This window comes from Xenopus laevis, chromosome 4L, assembly GCF_017654675.1.
Source record: "Xenopus laevis strain J_2021 chromosome 4L, Xenopus_laevis_v10.1, whole genome shotgun sequence".
NCBI classification, from domain to species: domain Eukaryota; kingdom Metazoa; phylum Chordata; class Amphibia; order Anura; family Pipidae; genus Xenopus; species Xenopus laevis.
Genome location: NC_054377.1, coordinates 11,192,992 through 11,210,602, shown reverse-complemented (window position 1 = coordinate 11,210,602; position 17,611 = coordinate 11,192,992). Strand labels below are relative to the sequence as shown.

General features: G+C 41.9%; 1 protein-coding gene across 1 annotated transcript; it reads left to right on the top strand.

Moving 5' to 3' along the window:
- Positions 1–950: 950 nt before the first annotated feature.
- On the top strand, positions 951–14,914 carry LOC108713781 (CD59 glycoprotein). The gene is made up of 4 exons (XM_018257373.2): positions 951–1,106; positions 8,283–8,354; positions 10,887–10,985; positions 12,380–14,914. Exons 2-4 carry the CDS (start codon positions 8,288–8,290, stop codon positions 12,574–12,576), a joined length of 363 nt encoding a protein of 120 aa, XP_018112862.1. The 5' UTR covers positions 951–1,106; positions 8,283–8,287; the 3' UTR covers positions 12,577–14,914.
- The last annotated feature ends 2,697 nt before the right edge of the window (positions 14,915–17,611 follow it).

Below are 17,611 nucleotides of genomic sequence, written 5' to 3'. Positions count from 1 at the left end.
TTCATAACCTGCCAAATTTTGTAAAACAAACATGGTAATTAGGGGGTGTGGCCACATAAAGGGGTGTGGTCAAAAAATTGCTGAGCTACGTGCGGGAAAAAATTTTTTGTCCCTCTTTTTACTTCTAAAATGTTGGGAGGTATGGTTCCACCATTGTAAATGATACATGGAGTATCAAATGTTTGCTGTAAAATACATACTTGTCTCTAACTGAAACTATGTTTCCTTCCACAGATATAGATCTGCCCTAGAGAACAATGTAGATTGTGGTAAGATGTATATCTGAAGTAGAATATAAGTAATGGGCAGTACAAAAATGTATATACAATACCCTATATTGTGCACTTTGTTTCAGGTCTAGGCCCTTTTTGAAGGCCCTATTGGGTAGTTCTGGGTACTTAAGTGTGACATGGGGGTAGTCTCTTAAATCCCCACCCCACCCATGGATTCCAGCATGGACAAACGGACATTGTGCAAGGGGAGGGGTTTACCACAGTCTCTAATTCAAACCAATGCATGGTTGCTAGGGTGATTTGGACCCTAGCAACCCAATTGCTGAAATTGCAAACGGGAAAGCTAAATAACTCAAAAACCACAAATAATAAAAAATGAAAACCAATTGCAAATTGTCTCTCGCTACGTCAAACTAATAGTTCATTTAAAGGTTAACCACCCCTTTTAAAAACCACAGGCAAAATAAAAACACTAATCATAGTCGCTTTCCAAAGCCAGGACGTGATCATAGTAATTCTTACTGAATAATAACGTTGAGAAGACAAAGATACAGCGTGGGGTGTGGTAGTATGAATCCAATAGCCAAAGAACTATTATTATTATAGTTACACCATTCAAGTCACGTGAGAGAAACACCACGGTGCTGTTCCTTTAAATGGCTAAACTGGGTTTGGAAAAACAAGGAGGGAGAGGCGGGCGTATAAGTGGGAGGGGCCTGAGTTGAAGGGGATTATGCTTATAACGGGACAGCAGCCTGACAGACGACTACAAGAGGGTGAGACTATCTTATTGCTGTCACTTAGGGGAGACTGTTCGTTTTATAGAAGCCGGACTGTACCATTCACAGCGAGAGCAAAGATCGTCATCAGCAGGTAAGACTATACGATATAATCACGAGGGCTGTATCATCTGATCAGCAGCCAAAACGCCACAGGCAACATTCCCGGATTTTATATCGCTTCATTCCCCAGTAGGACACCCCGGAATTTCTTTAAAAACCGGAGTCTCGCTTGTCCCCATTGTGGGGAGGAAAGAAAGTCATGCGCACAGCCTCTTAGGTGGGGTTGTACCACCACAGGAAGGGAGGGGTGTTTGCTGGGATTGGTAACATAATAAGATTTGAAGGGGGCGGCGATGTAATTTGCTAATGTAGCAATGTTCTTGTTAACGCTGGCATAATCCTTTTTCACTTACTGGCACAGTTCTCGGTGTGTGACTATGACATTCCCATGTAATGGCAAACAATGGTGGGTAGAAAGCTGAAAGCCAAAACAACTGTAAGAGGCCCATGCTCTGTGAGATGAATTACTGCGGTGCAGTAAAGTTTGCTGGAATTGCTCGTGAAATAATAGCAGACTTGAGACAGGGTGCGGCTTGAGAAACTTAAAGAGATACCGACACCAGAAATTAAACCTTTTTACATCTATCATAATGTTGCCTTTGAAAACGACTTCTAAGTTTGCCATAAAGTAATTGCCCAATTCTTTTACGTTACCTGTCTGGTGCCCCATGTTCCTGTGTGCGGGGGCTGCCATATTTGTGCTGCAGGAGTCCGTTCGCGTTATAAACTCTAATGGACAGTCAGGTTGGCAAAACCGTCAGGTTTAGGGAGTTCAATTAACAATAACTTAGAAAACAAACAAACCTCTCAGCAATCAACCATACCTCCCAACTGTCCCTTTTTCGGAGGGACAGTCCCTCTTTTGACAGCTCAACCCGCAGTCCCTCATTTGTACTGGAAAGTCCCTCTTTTCTCTGCACTGAACAGCCAGAAAAAGAATCAAAGTTTCTCACTTAATTGGCTTTTAGCAGAGAGCCCAGAACAACTAACAGGTGCAAATAAGATACTTTGTAACAATTTTGAGACACAAAAACACAGTTTAGATAAGGAGAAATATTTTCAAACTTTCATAACCTGCCAAATTTTGTAAAACAAACATGGTAATTAGGGGGTGTGGCCACATAAATTGGTGTGGTCAAAAAATTGCTGCGCTACATGCGGAAAATTTTTTTTTGTTCCTCTTTTTACTTCCAAAATGTTGGGCGGTATGAATCAACATCAGGCCGGACCAGCAATCTGTGGGTTCTGGCAAATGCCAGAGGGGCTGCTATAAGGTGCCATAGAAAGTCACTATTTAGTGGGCTGGTGGGGCCTTTTTTCACTTCTTTGTGCGCTGATTTGGCCTCTGTATGGGCTGATTGGGCCTCTGTGTACCTGAAATGCCAGGGCCTATTTTCATTCTCAGTCCAGACCTGCTCAACATGACCTTTCGGTAACTTTTAATGTACATTCATATTTTAAAAAGTAGGTTTTTTTTTTTTTTCTTCAGTATCACTTTGTCATTTGGCTTTGCTGCTGTGCCAACTGCAATGTGTCCTGCAGCTCTGGACTGAGAATCAAAATAGGCCCTAGAATTTCAGGTACTCGGAGGCCCCAGCAGGCCACACAGAGGCCCAAACAGCCCTCCACCAGCCCACTAAATAGTGAGTGTCTATGGCATCTTACAGCAGCCCCTCTGGCATTTGCCAGAACCCAGATATTGCCAGTCCGGGCCTGCAGCTCTTGCCCTACATTAAACAAGGCTCGGGAGTAACTATTAGGGTTGCCAGGTGTAATTTTCAAAACCAGCCCAAATCTAGCAGAGAGGCACTTGAAAAGTAGCCCAAAAATAGCACAATACATGCAGTGGAAAAAAAAAAGTCTTAAAAATAAATAAATATATGTGAAAATAAAATTATGCGAAAAATTTTCACTGTTTCGGAAATTTTTCCATGGGCAAATCTGTCTCATTTTGCTTCATCACCAGGGACATAAGTACAGAGGGTGGCCCAGGAGGTAAAGGGACCCTAATTCATATACAATTTCAATAATTATTGGTAAAAACGCTCAATCGCTAGACATTTTGCTGAGGAAAGTCACCAGAAAATGTGAGAATGCTGAAGAGGGACAGGAGACTGGGGTACAGAGCTCAAAATCTGGTAACTCCTGACTTTTACACAAATCAGTCCCATTGCATCCTGGGTATTTTAGTCTTACATTAAACTTGGCAGTTGGCAAATTGTTAAACAAAAACTACATTACCCAACATGCATTGGGAGACACAGGCTTGGCACATTAGGGCAAGAAAATACTTTGGCTGGTTTTCAAAGTACAAACCAGCCAAAGGCCCAAAAAGTAGCCTAAATCTGGCTAGTTTGTACTTTCAAAACCAGCCCGGGCTTTAAATTAGTAGCCCAATTTGGCTGGAAATCCGCCAACCTGGCAACCCTTGTTGCCACCTGTTCTGTTTTTTAAGGCCTGTTTGGGTCTCGGTTTTCAGCCTTGTGAAATCCGAACAATAATAAGATACTTAACCTCGACGTGGCATAGTTATTATCAAGTGCAGTTAATTTCTCATTATTACAGAAACAAAAAATGCTCTTCTCTGTCAAAAATAAGAAATTGTTTTTCTAAATTAGCTGTATTTCAGAGCTTTCTAGATAACTGATTTCTATATAATAGATCCCATACCTGGTGTTAAAAGATTGGTCTTAATCATCTGGCCAAACCGAATCCAAATCCTAATTTGTGTATGCAAATTAGGGGCGGGAAGAGAAATCACTTGACTTTTCGTCACAAAATAAGTAAGTAAAAAAGTTCCCCCCACTTTTTCCTCCTTCCTGCCCCTAATTTGCATATGCGGATTCGGTTCGGTATTTGGCCAAATCTTTCACAAAGGATTTGTAGATTCGGCCGAATTCCAAATCGTGGATTCGGTGCATTCCTAAAAAATTTACCGACAATGTAGCTGCCGTTAAATTTGTAGTACCCCTAACAAAAGCCCTTGGTCGACCCCCCCCCCATCTGCTCAATCGGGGGGGGCCCAATGATGCACTGACTGATGCCAAAATGGTACCCAAAAGCCACCCAGTAGGATATAAATTTGTAGTGTGGATGTCTGGATGTAGCTTTCTAAGCACAGACTTCATTCTAATCCCCGGGGTGTTTACAGAAATAATAATCGTGTCAGGACTCGGGACTGTATTATTATGTCTGCCAGCTGGGTCTCTTGCTCTTGAACATTTACAAAAATCTCTTTAGAAACTTGATATTTGCAGTAGCTTCAGAGCTGGGACACACTGTGCGATTTGGGGAGATTTAGTCGCCTGGCTAATAATTTATAGGGTTTTTTGTCCCTTGTCAGTGATCTGGAATGGAGTGGGGGTGCAACAGATCAAAGCTGATTCCCCTATTGCCTGCTATGCAATCAAGTAAAATTGTCCTTGTGACAAAGGGTATAACTTTAGACTCGGGGGGGGGGGGGGGGGGGGGGGGGCAGGTGGTATAGGGGCTGATTATGGCATTGACTGAGAAGGCCTAAAATATTTTTTTGTAGTGGGGCCCAGTAACTTCTGGTGAAGCTACCATTGCTTTCTGCTGTACTGTGGCAGGAGTAGTGGTTTTCTGCCCCTGTGTGACCCTAGCATTAAATATTGTTTTACTGGCTAGATGGGTGAGTTCTTTGGAATGTCAGCAGCTATCTGGTTGCTAAGGTCCAATATATTCTAGCAACTAGGCAGTGGTATAAATGAGAGCCTGGAAGATGAATAGGAGAGGGCCTGAATAGATAATTAATAAAATTATCAACAATTAATTTGTAGCCTCCTCTAGCAATAGGTTTTTGACTGCCCCCCCCCCCCATATGAAGACTGGCAAAAGGCAGGGGAGAAATAGTTGCTCTAAAAAATGAAGATCAACTGAAAAGTTGCTAATAAGACACTATTACATATAACTTGCAGGTGAATAGAATACTAACTAGTGTACTGCACAGGAAAATGCACCAGCATGTGACCTTCCGGATATGTATTTGCTTAATCTCCACTGGAGATAACTGCACAGAGTGCGAGAGGGAAATGCTTTAACCAACCGCACAGATCTGATGCCTCCTTTATACGAAGAAGCTTAAGTTAACATATAACAATAAATAATGCTTATTGTTCTTTTATCACCCTTAAAAGGGGACTGGTCACCTTAAGAAAAAAATCCAAATCCTATTTTATGATGTTAGTCAAGCAAAATAATTGTCACTCGTATACAATTATTTAAATCTTTTTTTTTTTTTTTTTTTTTTTTTTTTTTTTTTTTAATACATATATTTTTTACAACAAGCAAGCAGGCGCCATATTGTGGACACTGTTATTAAGGCAAGCTTTGCATCATGCTTAAATCCTCCCTCCTTCCCATCAAATTATGTGGAAATGCAGTGAAGCGGAAGGGCTGTCCAGGTCAAAACTGCCTGCCTGGTTTTTCCAAATTTGGAAAACTGAACAGGCCTGACGCGGTAATCGGCCAATCACTATGTCATAGCACTGCCTCCATGACGCAACTGCCCTGTCCGAGATGACACTGTCCCGCCCAGTGACCAGTCCCCTTAATTGGCAGCAGGGAAAGGTGGCAACCACGTAGGAACCCCCAATGGTTGCTTGACCCTAAGCCGGAGCTCTTTATTTAAATTGTTAAAACCTAGTGATCACAGCAGTGCCCAGTAGCTGACAAATGCTGCATTAAAGGAGAAGGAAAGTCCTTGTTACTTGGGGGGGTGCCTAACTTTTGGCACCTCATAGTGATTGCATTTACTTAACCTGACATCCCGGGCCGGTGCTCCTATCAGCAGAAAACTGCACTGCACCACGGATCAATTGTTTTCCTGCTTCTTTCGTCAAATTTCTTGGGGCAGACTCATGCGCAGTAGAACAAAATAGAGAGCGAGCACACAGAGCGATAATATTCCGGCTTCTTCATTAAAAATTCAGCGTTTCACTCTACTGTGCATGTGCAGCTGCGAGAAGAAAGAAGAAGCTGGAATATAATCGCTCTGTGTGCTCGCTGGAAGAATCCAGGAATGTGCAGTTTTCTCATAGCTCCCAACATTTTGGAAGTAAAAAGAGGGACAAAAATTTTTTCCCGCACGTAGCGCAGCAATTTTTTGACCACACCCCTTTCTATGGCCACACCCCCTAATTACATGTTTGTTTTACAAAATTTGGCAGGTTATGAAAGTTTGAAAATATTTCTCCTTATCTAAACTGTGCTTTTGTGTCTCAAAATTGTTACAAAGTATCTTATTTGCACCTGTTACCTGTTCTGGGCTCTCTGCTAAAAGCCAATTAAGTGAGAAACTTTGTTTCTTTTTCTGGCTGTTCAGTGCATAGAAAAGAGGGACTTTCCAGTACAAATGAGGGACTGCAGGTTGAGCTGTCAAAAGAGGGACTGTCCCTCCGAAAAAGGGACAGTTGGGAGGTATGGTTTTCTGCTGTTAGGAGCACCGGCCCGGGGTGTCGTGTAAGTAAATGCGATCACTTGGGGGTGCCTAGCTTTTGGCAACCCCAAGTATAACAGGAATTTCCTTCTCCTTTAAAAATAGTAACCCATAGACACAGTACTGTATATACATTCCAGGGTCCTTGTACGTGGCCTGTGATTCCAGCGGATCACTGTATGGGGATTAGCAACAGAGCAAATGGCTACAGGGTTCACTAGATGACAAGAAACTTACTGGCTGCCCCCCAATTGGCATGGGTTAGTAGCAAATGGTCTGTAAAGGTATGTTGTAATTGGAGGTACTTATATGAGCATTTGGTATGGCATTAGAAGCTTTTCATGTTTTCTCTTTGGTAAGATAATGACCATAATAGCATGTAATTTTAACTGCAGAATAATGAAATGTGAAAGTGCTTTGTTTAACTTTTGAAACTTGACTGGAAAGTGCTGCCAGTCATCCTGCAACCAGCATTTAGTCCCTATCTGATATTCAGATAACTATGTTCTGAAGCAACACTTCATATATACCCGTGTAAAAGAATATTATTGAATTGGCATATACATATGAGTTAGTAATACACAGTTTTTTCCCTCCCAGCCGCCATTTTGGGATGATCCCCTTCAGAGATCACCTGACAGGAAATAATGCCTGTGGGAGTAAAAGATAGGTCTCTGTCCACTGATTGGCTGATGTAACCTAGCATGTATAGATCTCTGTCCACTGATTGGCTGATGTAACCTAGCATATATGTGTCTCCTTGGTTTGTGTGAGAGCACAGTCCCTCACAGAGGCCAGTGTACATCATGGAGGCAGTGTTGTGAGGTACACTGGCATCTTATGGCCGGTGCAGTCCATCAATCAGAGGAGTGTTTGACTGCTTGCCACTGCAGCTAATTAAAGTGTGTTTTCCCTTAATCTAAGTGCTGATGTTCTGGGAATCCATTCTCTTCCCCACCCTAAGCAACAGAGCAGAATCTGACTCACAAGACTTTGTTATTGCAACAGCTATTAAATTCTTGAGGCAAATTTGGCCAGAGCCCAGGAACAAAAAAAGAACCCTGCAAGTCACTTCTAAACAAGTGTTGTAATTCAACGAGGCATGGCAGAGCAACCGCTACTCCACCCATTTCGTTTCTGGCTTCACCATCCGATATTTTTAGTGCAAAAACAAAAGAACTTTCAGCTGATCCATGTATCTGTATAATACACAAGAGCCATGATTATCCTGTAAATTATATCCTTGTAAACGGTGCTTAGTGATGTCATTGGTTATAATCGGAGCTTAGTGATGTCATTTCTGTCACATGACTCCCTAAAACTTGTGTATTTTTTAGGGATGCCCCGAATCGACTATTTTGGATTCGCCCGAATTCTTTGCGAAAGATTTGGCCGAATACCGAACCGAATCCTTATGCAAATTAGAGGTGGGAAGGGGGGAAAACATTTTTACTTCCTTGTTTTGTGACAAAAAGTCACGTTATTTCCTTCCCCACCCCTAATTTGCATATGAAAATTAGGATTCGATTAGTCCGAATCCTGCTGAAAAAGGCAGAATCCTGGATTCGGTCCATCCCTAGTATTTTTATAATAAATAATCCCCTTTGAGGATATAAGAAGTACCTCATGACCTGTATAAAAACACTCTGCCTTTGGCCGCGTGAATATATGGTCATGGAGCTCCTCGGTAACTTATAAAAGCCTTCTATTTTATACTTTATTCACTATATATTTCTTTCTTGCACATAGGAACAATGAAGAGTTTTTGGGATTTCCGCGTGATTGTTCTGGCACTTGTGATCCTCTCCTTGTGCACTTATGGTGAGTGTTTAACTGTTACAATGTTCTGCTGAGTTTGTTGCCCTGATGCGGGTGTGCCACAGAATGCAATGAGGACATTGGTGATTGGCAATTAAATGAATGCAGAAAGATTCTGAATATTTTAGGGCAGGCCCTTTGATCCATAAATGTCCTGGCCAACGAAAATGCCTGATGCTTGTGTCAGTGTCCTTATAGGGGAACATGTGGTCTGATGTTGCCTGCACACATATTGCCACATCCAATACAGGCCTTGATCTGATCAAATCCACCATACTTTCAATAATTGGCCCAATGAGGCTGCATACATGTCCACTTCTTCTTTCGTCAAATTTCCGGGGACAGACGCATGTGCAAAACCCTCAGACACAGTCAGAGCAAGGAGCATGGTTGCGACCTGGCCTGGATGTAATGGGGGGTGGGGCATGGCTTGGGCACATCAGGAGCATTGGTTTATAATTTTAACATATTCCCAAAATCCTCAGGAACCGGCAGAGCCAGTGGCGTAACTAGTTGTTACTGGGCCCCATAGCAAATTCAATTTAGGGCCCCAAAATATTTATAAGTTGGCCTATTTTACCAATATATATTGAAATTGCTAATTAATTAGGGTCTCACTGGGCCCCCTACACTCCTGGGCCCCCCTGCAACCGCAGGGTCTGCTTCCTCTATAGTTACGCCCCTGGGCAGAGCAAGGAGCACGGTTTTGGGCCTGGTCTGGATGTAATGGGGACATGGGCATGACACATCAGACGCATTGGCTTACAACTTTGCTATATAAAGTTAGGTCCATAAATATTTGGACAGACAACTTTTTGTTTTTTCTAATTTTGGTTCTGTACATGACCACAATGAATTTTAAATGAAACAACTCGGATGCAGTTAAACTGCAGACTTTCAGCTTTAATTCAGTGGGTTGAACAAAAAGATTGCATAAAAACACACTTCAATTCAGGGGATCAAAACTAATTGGACAAATTAAAAAACTGAAAATAAAATGTTAATTTCTAATAATTAGCTAAAAACCCTTTGCTGCCAATGACGGCCAGAAGTCTTGAACTCATGGACATCACCTGATTCTGGGTTTTCTCCTTTTTAATGCTCTGCCAGGCCTTTACTGCAGTGGCTTTCAGTTGCTGTTTGTTTGTGGGCCTTTCTGTCCGACATTTAGTCTTCAACAAGTGAAATGCAGCTCAATTGGGTTCTAATCAGGTGACTGACTTGGCCATTCAACAATATTCTACTTCTTTGCTTTAACAAACTCCTGGGTTGCTTTGGCTGTATATTTTGGGTCATTATGAAACGCCTCCCAATCAATTTGACTGCATTTAGCTGGATTTGAGCAGACCGTATGTCTCTGAACACCTCAGAATTCATTTGGCTGCTTCTTTCCTGTGTCACATCATGGATAAACACTATTGTGCCACTGGCAGCCATGCACGTCCAAGCCATCACATTGTCTCCCAAATGTTTTATACATCATGTGCTATGCTTTGGATCATGAGCTGTTCCACGCCTTCTCCATACCTTTTTCTTGCCATCATTCTGGTAGAGGTTGATCTCGGTTTCATCTGTCCAAAGAACTTTTTTCCCACAACTGTGCTGGCTTCTTTAGGTTGGTATGTTGGGCTTAATGAAGTCGTTTGCACATGGGATAGGAAACTGGCTACAGGATCGGGCACGGAGGGTGGTTGTTAATGGTCCATTCTCTACTTGGAGTAAGGTTTTTAGTGGGGTCCTCCAGGGCTCGGCATTGGGTCCACTTTTATTTAACTTGTTCATTAATGACTTAGGGGAGGGTGTTGTAAGTAATGTTTCAGTGTTTGCAGATAACACAAAACTATCAGCCCAATTAATTCCATCCATGATGTGGCATCCTTGCAACACGATCTTGACAAACTGGCAGTCTGGGCAACTAAGTGGCAAATGAGATTCAATGTTGATAAATGTAAAGTCAGGCACCTGGGATGTAAAAATATCCACTTATATCCGTAATGGGACTGCACTAGGCAAATCCATAATGGAGACGGAGCTTGGAGTCCTTGTAGATGATAAACTTGGCTGTAGCAAGCAATGCCAGTCAGCAGCATCAAGGGCAAATAAGGTCTTGAGCTGTATTAAAGGGGCATAGAGTCAAGGGAGGAGGGGGTCATTCTTCCACTGTATAGAGAACTTGTAAGGCCCCATCTAGAATATGCCGTACAGTTTTGGTCTCCATCACTCAAACAGGACATTATTGTATTAGAGAAGGTACAGAGAAGGGCAACTAAGCTGGTAAAAAATGGAAAATCTTACTGGACAAATTGGGGATGTTCACGCTGGAGAAGAGGCGCTTAAGGGGAGATATGATAACTATGTATAAATATATAAGGGGATCATATAATAATCTCTCTAATGCTTTATTTACCAGTAGGTCTTTCCAGCCGACACAAGGTCACCCATTCCGATTAGATTTGACCAGATTGGCACTTTTATAAGACAATAGGTTTGAGTCTTTTTTTACAACTTTTAAGTTTCAACTTTTTGTCTGTACAGGTGACGCCCTGAAGTGCTACACCTGCCCAGTCTTTTCCGACAGCTGTAGCGCCATCACATGCGAAGCAAACCAAAACGCCTGTTTAAAGCTGTCTAAGGGTATGTATATTCCCAGTGCCCAAGCTAAGGTTCTTTGTAGCATTTTGCTTGCACTACATGATGGAGCACTATGGATCCTCCTCTTGCTCTGTGTGTGCCGCTAATCTACAGCTCCACTTGATTCTTGTGTATCCCATGGGGCAGAACATTTTTGGAGTGAAATGCTTAATAGGGATGTACCAGATCTAGAATTTGTTTTGGGATTTGCCCAAATCCTATATGTCCAAAAAAAGCGATCTAGGCCCTCAAAAGTCACGTGACTCTAAAGCTCCGTGACCACTTCTTTTGTTCAGATTTAAATTTTTCTAAAATTTGAATATACAGTATAAATTGGAGAACTGATTCCACTAAGAAAGTGCAATTGCAATTAATGTGAGGAAAAAGAAAAACAGAGGACCCCCCAAGTAAATCTACTGCTGATACATGGGCCGACAAACTCCAGCCTGAGATGGCATCTTATTGTCCTATGCATGGGGGCCTCCTGATAGCCTGCCTTCAGTAGGATTTCTATTGGTCAGGTTTGAAAGTACCATTGTTGGTTCTTGAGCCAATTTGTAGCAACATATAGGTAGCCAGACTGGGCACAGATGCTGTCATTTTGTATGGACAGGTTAAAGCTTTGCTGATTAGGTGGTTGCGCGATGAGATTTAAACAAAAAAAAAAAAAACACATTTGATTGGATTTAAAAACAGTCTCAATAAATCATTGCCTTGATGTGGTTTGCATCAGATTATCCATATCCAGGGCTTTAATATGGTTTAGATTTGGTTAAAGGGGTTGCTCACCTTCCAAACACTTTTTTTTTTTTTTCAGTTTTCAGATTGTTCATCATAAACAGACTTTTTTTCAATTACTTTCCATCTTTTATTTCTTTACTGTTTTCCCAAAATTTAAGTTCAAAGTTTAATGTTCGTGTCTCTAGTTTTCTAGTCTGGCAGCTCAGTGATCCAGGAGCATCTTAACAGGTACAATTTGCTACATTTAGTTGCTACAATTAGTTGATATGTTTCTCAGCAGTATCTTTGGAACATTAGCAACTATTGTATCAATTCTAACAGTTGCCTTTAAGGAAACTCAGATTCAGCTCAGCAGGGACAAAGATAACAAATGTATCAACTAAATGTATCAATTTAGAAGTTAGAGTCGGCGACCCTTTAGAAATGAAACTTTACACTACAATATTCTCAAATAGAATGTAAGTGGAAAAGTATTTCTGCTGAACTATCTGAAACTAACTGAACTAGAAAAACGTGTTTGAAGGTGAACAACCCCTTTTAAATGCAGATCCAAATCTCGCTGTTTGTGCTGTATTTCACTATATTATGCTTCATCCAGTACTTTGCTGGCCTCGAGGGCTGTATCATAAACATTTATTTTATGGTGTGTTTTTCAGCTGATGGTTCACTGCGCCAATGCTCAAGCATAAGCCGTTGTGAGAGCAAATATATCAAAGAGGATTTTCCTGGCATCACAAACTTTAAATATGAATGCTGCCAGAGCGACCTGTGCAACAGCAGCGTGACCAGCCTGCCCAGTGTGGGTCTTCTCCTCTCTCTGGCCACCGCTCTGCTCCTCGTCTTCTGCCGCTGAGCTCAACTGCCGGAACGGAGTTGTCCCTCGACCCAGTGTTTGATTCCGGCATCTTTTATAACATGTTCTTGGTTCGTGAATTCTTTTGCTTCACACTTCTAGTACGCTAGGTTGTGGCGTGTTTGTGATTTTTGTAACTAGAAACACAGGCTTCCATAACACAAGGCTTTGCCAAGTCCTACTGCTGTTCCCTAAACGCTGCCTAAAGAATAATCGTAGCCCTCTTTAATGGGACACCATGCAACTATGACAATTCAAGTGTTATGTCCCCCAATTAATTTTTAACTGCAACATCTAAACTTTGGAATATGGCTTCACTCTCTGTACCTGATCATATTAGTGTCTGGCCTAGTAAATCCCTCTCCCTGACTCTATGCAGGCGATTGCTGACCAGTAGTACACTAACCTGGTCCTCTCCTTTAACCCCTTCTAGCACAGGCCAGCGTGTGCTTGCTTTGATTCACTGGCCACAAGTATTTCTATGTATAGTCAATAGAGAAACTTGGTGGACAAAGGTTTGTCTATTGGCATGAACATTTTAAACATAAAACCTTTATATATTTAAATTGTCACTGAGCTTCACCAATGATTTTTTTTTTTTTATTAGCTGTATTTTGATGCCCCCCCCCCCCTTCCCCCGGTGCACAAATTCTGCCTAGGTTCACCTCCCTACCACCCTCATGCTCTTAGTTTAAGCACTAATATCCACTCATATCTCTCACTCCCTACATGTGGAGGGTATGTTTGTGTAATGTAACTGCTCCTTCCCTTGTAGTTAGGTGAGAGATTCTTTTACAAAGCGTGCAGATTTTTCCTGGTGCAACCATATCGCTCATGTTTTCCGACCCTGAGTAACTACTTGAGTTAAAGGGCCTTTCCAAAAAGAGAAGGCACTTTAGCTGAAATATAAGCAGGGGCGCTCCGCCAATGAGGCGAGTTGAGGCACTCTCCTCAGGTTGCCAGGGGCGGCAAAAATGCTGCTCCTGTTAACGAAGAGCCAAATTTCCGGTTTTCAACTCGGAAATTCGGCTCTTCTAGTGCTCTCTGCACTAGCGACGTGGATCCGTCCGGCGCTGAAGGTGTGAGGCGGGGGCAGCAATAACTAAGGCCTCCTCTGGCGGCAAATTGGGCAGGATCGCCACTGAATATAAGCCATCATCTATTTTTTTTTTTTTTTTTTTTTTTTAAATTCAAGTTTATTGAAAGTATTTTGCAAATAACAAGTCAGAAATTACACCGATACATCGCGTAATAAAAGAAGGGAAAAGAAAGATCAAAGTGAGGAAAAGAGAGAAAGGAAAGGGAAAGAGTGAGAGGGTTTGAAGACAAAACAGTCCTCCGTACCTGTGAGTAAAATAGAGTGAAATTTACTGTGGAGAGCGGAGGTCCAGCAATAGCACTTGCAATTCCTTCAGGTATTGAGAGGGAGTAAAGAAGAGTGGATAGTAAAACCAGGAAAAGAGAGGGTAAAGAAAAAGAAGCAAAGGTCCATCTAGTCAATAAATGTGCAAAAGGTACACGAGACATATCAATAGCGGATCCGTAGGGGGGGGTTGCAGCCAGAGCGAGGCAAGTTTCGGTAACGGATACCTAGCCATCATCTTTTTTTAAAGAGACTCCCCACGTACATGAGGAGGCCCCAGTGCTCTGCCCGAGCCTTCAACACGAGGGATCGGACATCAGTGTATTGTTTGTAGGGTAGGCACTCAAAGAGCAATCCTCCAGGCAGTTGTAGTAAAAAGGTATTTATTGAAGTACAAGTATGGATTACAGCCTTGCGTGTTTCGCTTAATCATAGGCTCATGATTAAGTGCCTATGATTACTTGTTGTGAAAACACAATACGCAAGGCTCTAATCCATACTTGTACTTCAATAAATACCTTTTTTACTACAACTGCCTGGAGGATTGCTCTTTGAGTGCCTACCCTACAAACAATACGGTGATTCCCAAATGCTGTGTTTGATGCACTTAGAGTTTGGTAAGTAGCACCAGTGAGTATGAGCCCTAAGTCGGCCTGTGATATCCCTGGTGTAACATAAAGACTCCCTGCTCTATGATTTAGTTGCTTAACCTGGATGCAGAACATTAACCATTTCCAGAAAAATGAATAATAATAATAATAATAATATATATATAAAGCTGAATTTTTACTATTTGTGTATTTAACCATGCTTCTTCTATGGAGTGGCGGCACACGAGGCTGTGCCTGGATATAAGGGAACCCACCAGTGGTTAGTGACTGGCAAGAATTTATTGCATTTGGCCAGTGACATTAAATAATTAGAATCTGTAGAAAAAGCTTTTCTGTTTTGCTAAATAAATATGTTCAGTAACCAGTTGCTTTGTGTTCTTATTGCTTCTATTTTATGTGGAAAACATGGGGGGTGTATGTATAAATCTGAAACTGTTTTAACCTTGACCATCAAAAGAGCCATTTTGCCCCCTCTTCCACTAAAGAAAAATAGTCTGGAGCCGGAAAACATAACAGCTTATAAACTTTTAAAAGTTTTTTTAAATTTTAACTGTAACAACAACAGAATACAACAAACAGAAGTGCCGTGTGTATGTGTAGGCCGACTTTGAAATAAACGAAACGCTGAATAGCCCTATTAAATGCTAGTGTTCTCATCTGTTTAATGTGACTTCTGCTTCTGAAGCTCCATGCTGATCTTTCCTCTCTTGTCTTGAGTGTGTGACTGCGGAAATGTTCAAGCAGGGAGATCCCCTTGCGTGTTTATTTGCAGAAATGCAACGTTTCTGCTATAGATCTCCCTGCTTGAACCTGCCGTGAGTGCCAGTGTATTCTTGTCATTGATTGCTTGGGAGGGTGCCGATCCCTCCAACACCGTGCACCAAGCATCTAACTTTGAAGGCCAGTGTGTGCGAGTGGGCCATATTATTCAATGACTGCGGTAAGTCTTACTGTGGCACGGTCTTGCCTGTCACTCCTCCTGAGCCGTCTATACAGCCCTCGCACCTTCTGGCGGCTTCCTGAGTGTAAGACCACAGTAAGCTAACAGTTAGCTCACCGCGGTCACACACACTGAAGAAGCCGCCAGAAGGTGTGAGGGCTGTATAGAAGACATAACGGGCAAAGCCAAAAGACCGAGCCGCAGCAATCCGGAAGAAGAGCTGCATGAGGCTCCGGAGCCGTGGGTTGCCTACCCCCTGGTCTGGGAGAACACAAGAGTGAAGGTACCTATTTCCCAGAACGCTCTGAGACACAAAGCTTATTTACTAAACAACGAATGCAAAAATCCCGAAAAATTCTGGATATTTATTTATTTCATATAAAATTGGACCAAATCACTCAATTTTTGGAAATTATTAAACCCAGAGGATGAAAAAGTCTGAATCAGAAAATCCGGCATCTCAGACCTGTCGAGGTTGCATATAAGTCAATGGGAAAAGTCCCAATGATTTTTTTAGATGTGCACTGGGTTTCGTGCAAGACAAGCTTTCGGGCAAAAAAGCATTAAAAAAAAAAATATATATAAATATATATAATTTTTTTCCCCCCGCAAAGCACATTTTTGAAAAATTTTATAATAAATAAGCATAAAAAAAACAGCGGATTTGATCAGAGTTTGTAGCAGAAAATATTGAGATAAAATCGGACTTTGATAAATAACCCCCTAATCGTAATAAAAATAACAGATGCTGTAAACAATCTGCAGTTACAGGAAAACCATACCCCCTGAACAATATAGGTCTCTATAAAAAGATATTGCATAAAACAGCTCATGTGTAAAACCCTGCTTCATGTAAATAAACTAGGGATGCACCGAATCCACTATTTTGGATTTGGCCGAATACTGAACGGAATCCTAATTTGCATATTATGGATGGGAAGGGGAAAACATGTTTTACTTTATTGTTTTGTGAAAAAAGTCACGCAATTTCCCTCCCCGCCCCTAATTTGCATATGCAAATTAGGATTCGGTTCGGCCGGGCAGAAGGATTCAGCCGAATCCGAATCCTGGTCGAATCCCGAACCGAATCCTGGATTCGGTGCATCCCTAAAATAAACCATTTTCATAATTGTATACTTTTCTAGTAGAATTAGCCATTGGGTAATCATAAATAGAAAATTGCCATTTTAAAACATAAGGGCTGCCCCCTGGGATCGTTGGATTCACGGTGCACACAAACAAACCATACATGTTAGGTCACATGAGCCAATAAACAGACAGAGTTCTGTCTTTTGCTTCCACACTTCTTCCTGTTACAGTTAGAGCTGCAGTATTTCTGGTCAGGTGATCTCTGAGGCAACACACAGACCATCACCAAATGGGGGTTCAAGGCAAGAGATATAAAAGGACAATATTTACTTAAATATATATTCCAGTTTGGTAAGATTCTTTAATATGTCACTTAATTTGATATAAACTATCTGTTGCTTAAATATTCATTTTGGGGGTAACCTTTCCTTTAATTAGCACTGCAGGTGTGGTGTGATATCACCACGAGGGAAGCTCTCTGGTAGAAGCAGGTAGTGAGTTTTTGGATACTGTCCTGGGACAAGTCTTTGGGAAACTGATATATGGACTAATGGCCTAGTGGGACTTAAGCATTGCTGAAAAGAGCAAGACCTCTGGAGCCAGTGGGCCAGTTAGCAAGGCTGTTCTGATTGATAAGTAGGGATGCACCGAATCCACTATTTTGGGTTTGGCCAAACCCTCGAATTCTTTGCGAACGATTTGGCCTAATACCAAACTGGATCCTAATTTGCTAATGCAAATTAGGGGTGGGAAGGGGGAAACGTTTTTACTTCCTTGTTTTGTGACGAAAAGTCACATGATTTCTCACCCGCCCCTAATTTGCATATGCAAATCAGGATCTGGATTCGATTCGGCCGGGCAGAAGGATTCAGCCGAATCCTGCTGAAAAAGGGCGAATCCTGGATTCGGTTCATCCCTATTAAGGGAGGAAATCCATGGGCGATCTCGGCGTGATCCGCCGCGCCGTGCAAAAATGCAGGAGTCAAGTCAGATGCGATGGAAACAAGGTAGGCAACAGGAACGTCAGATGGT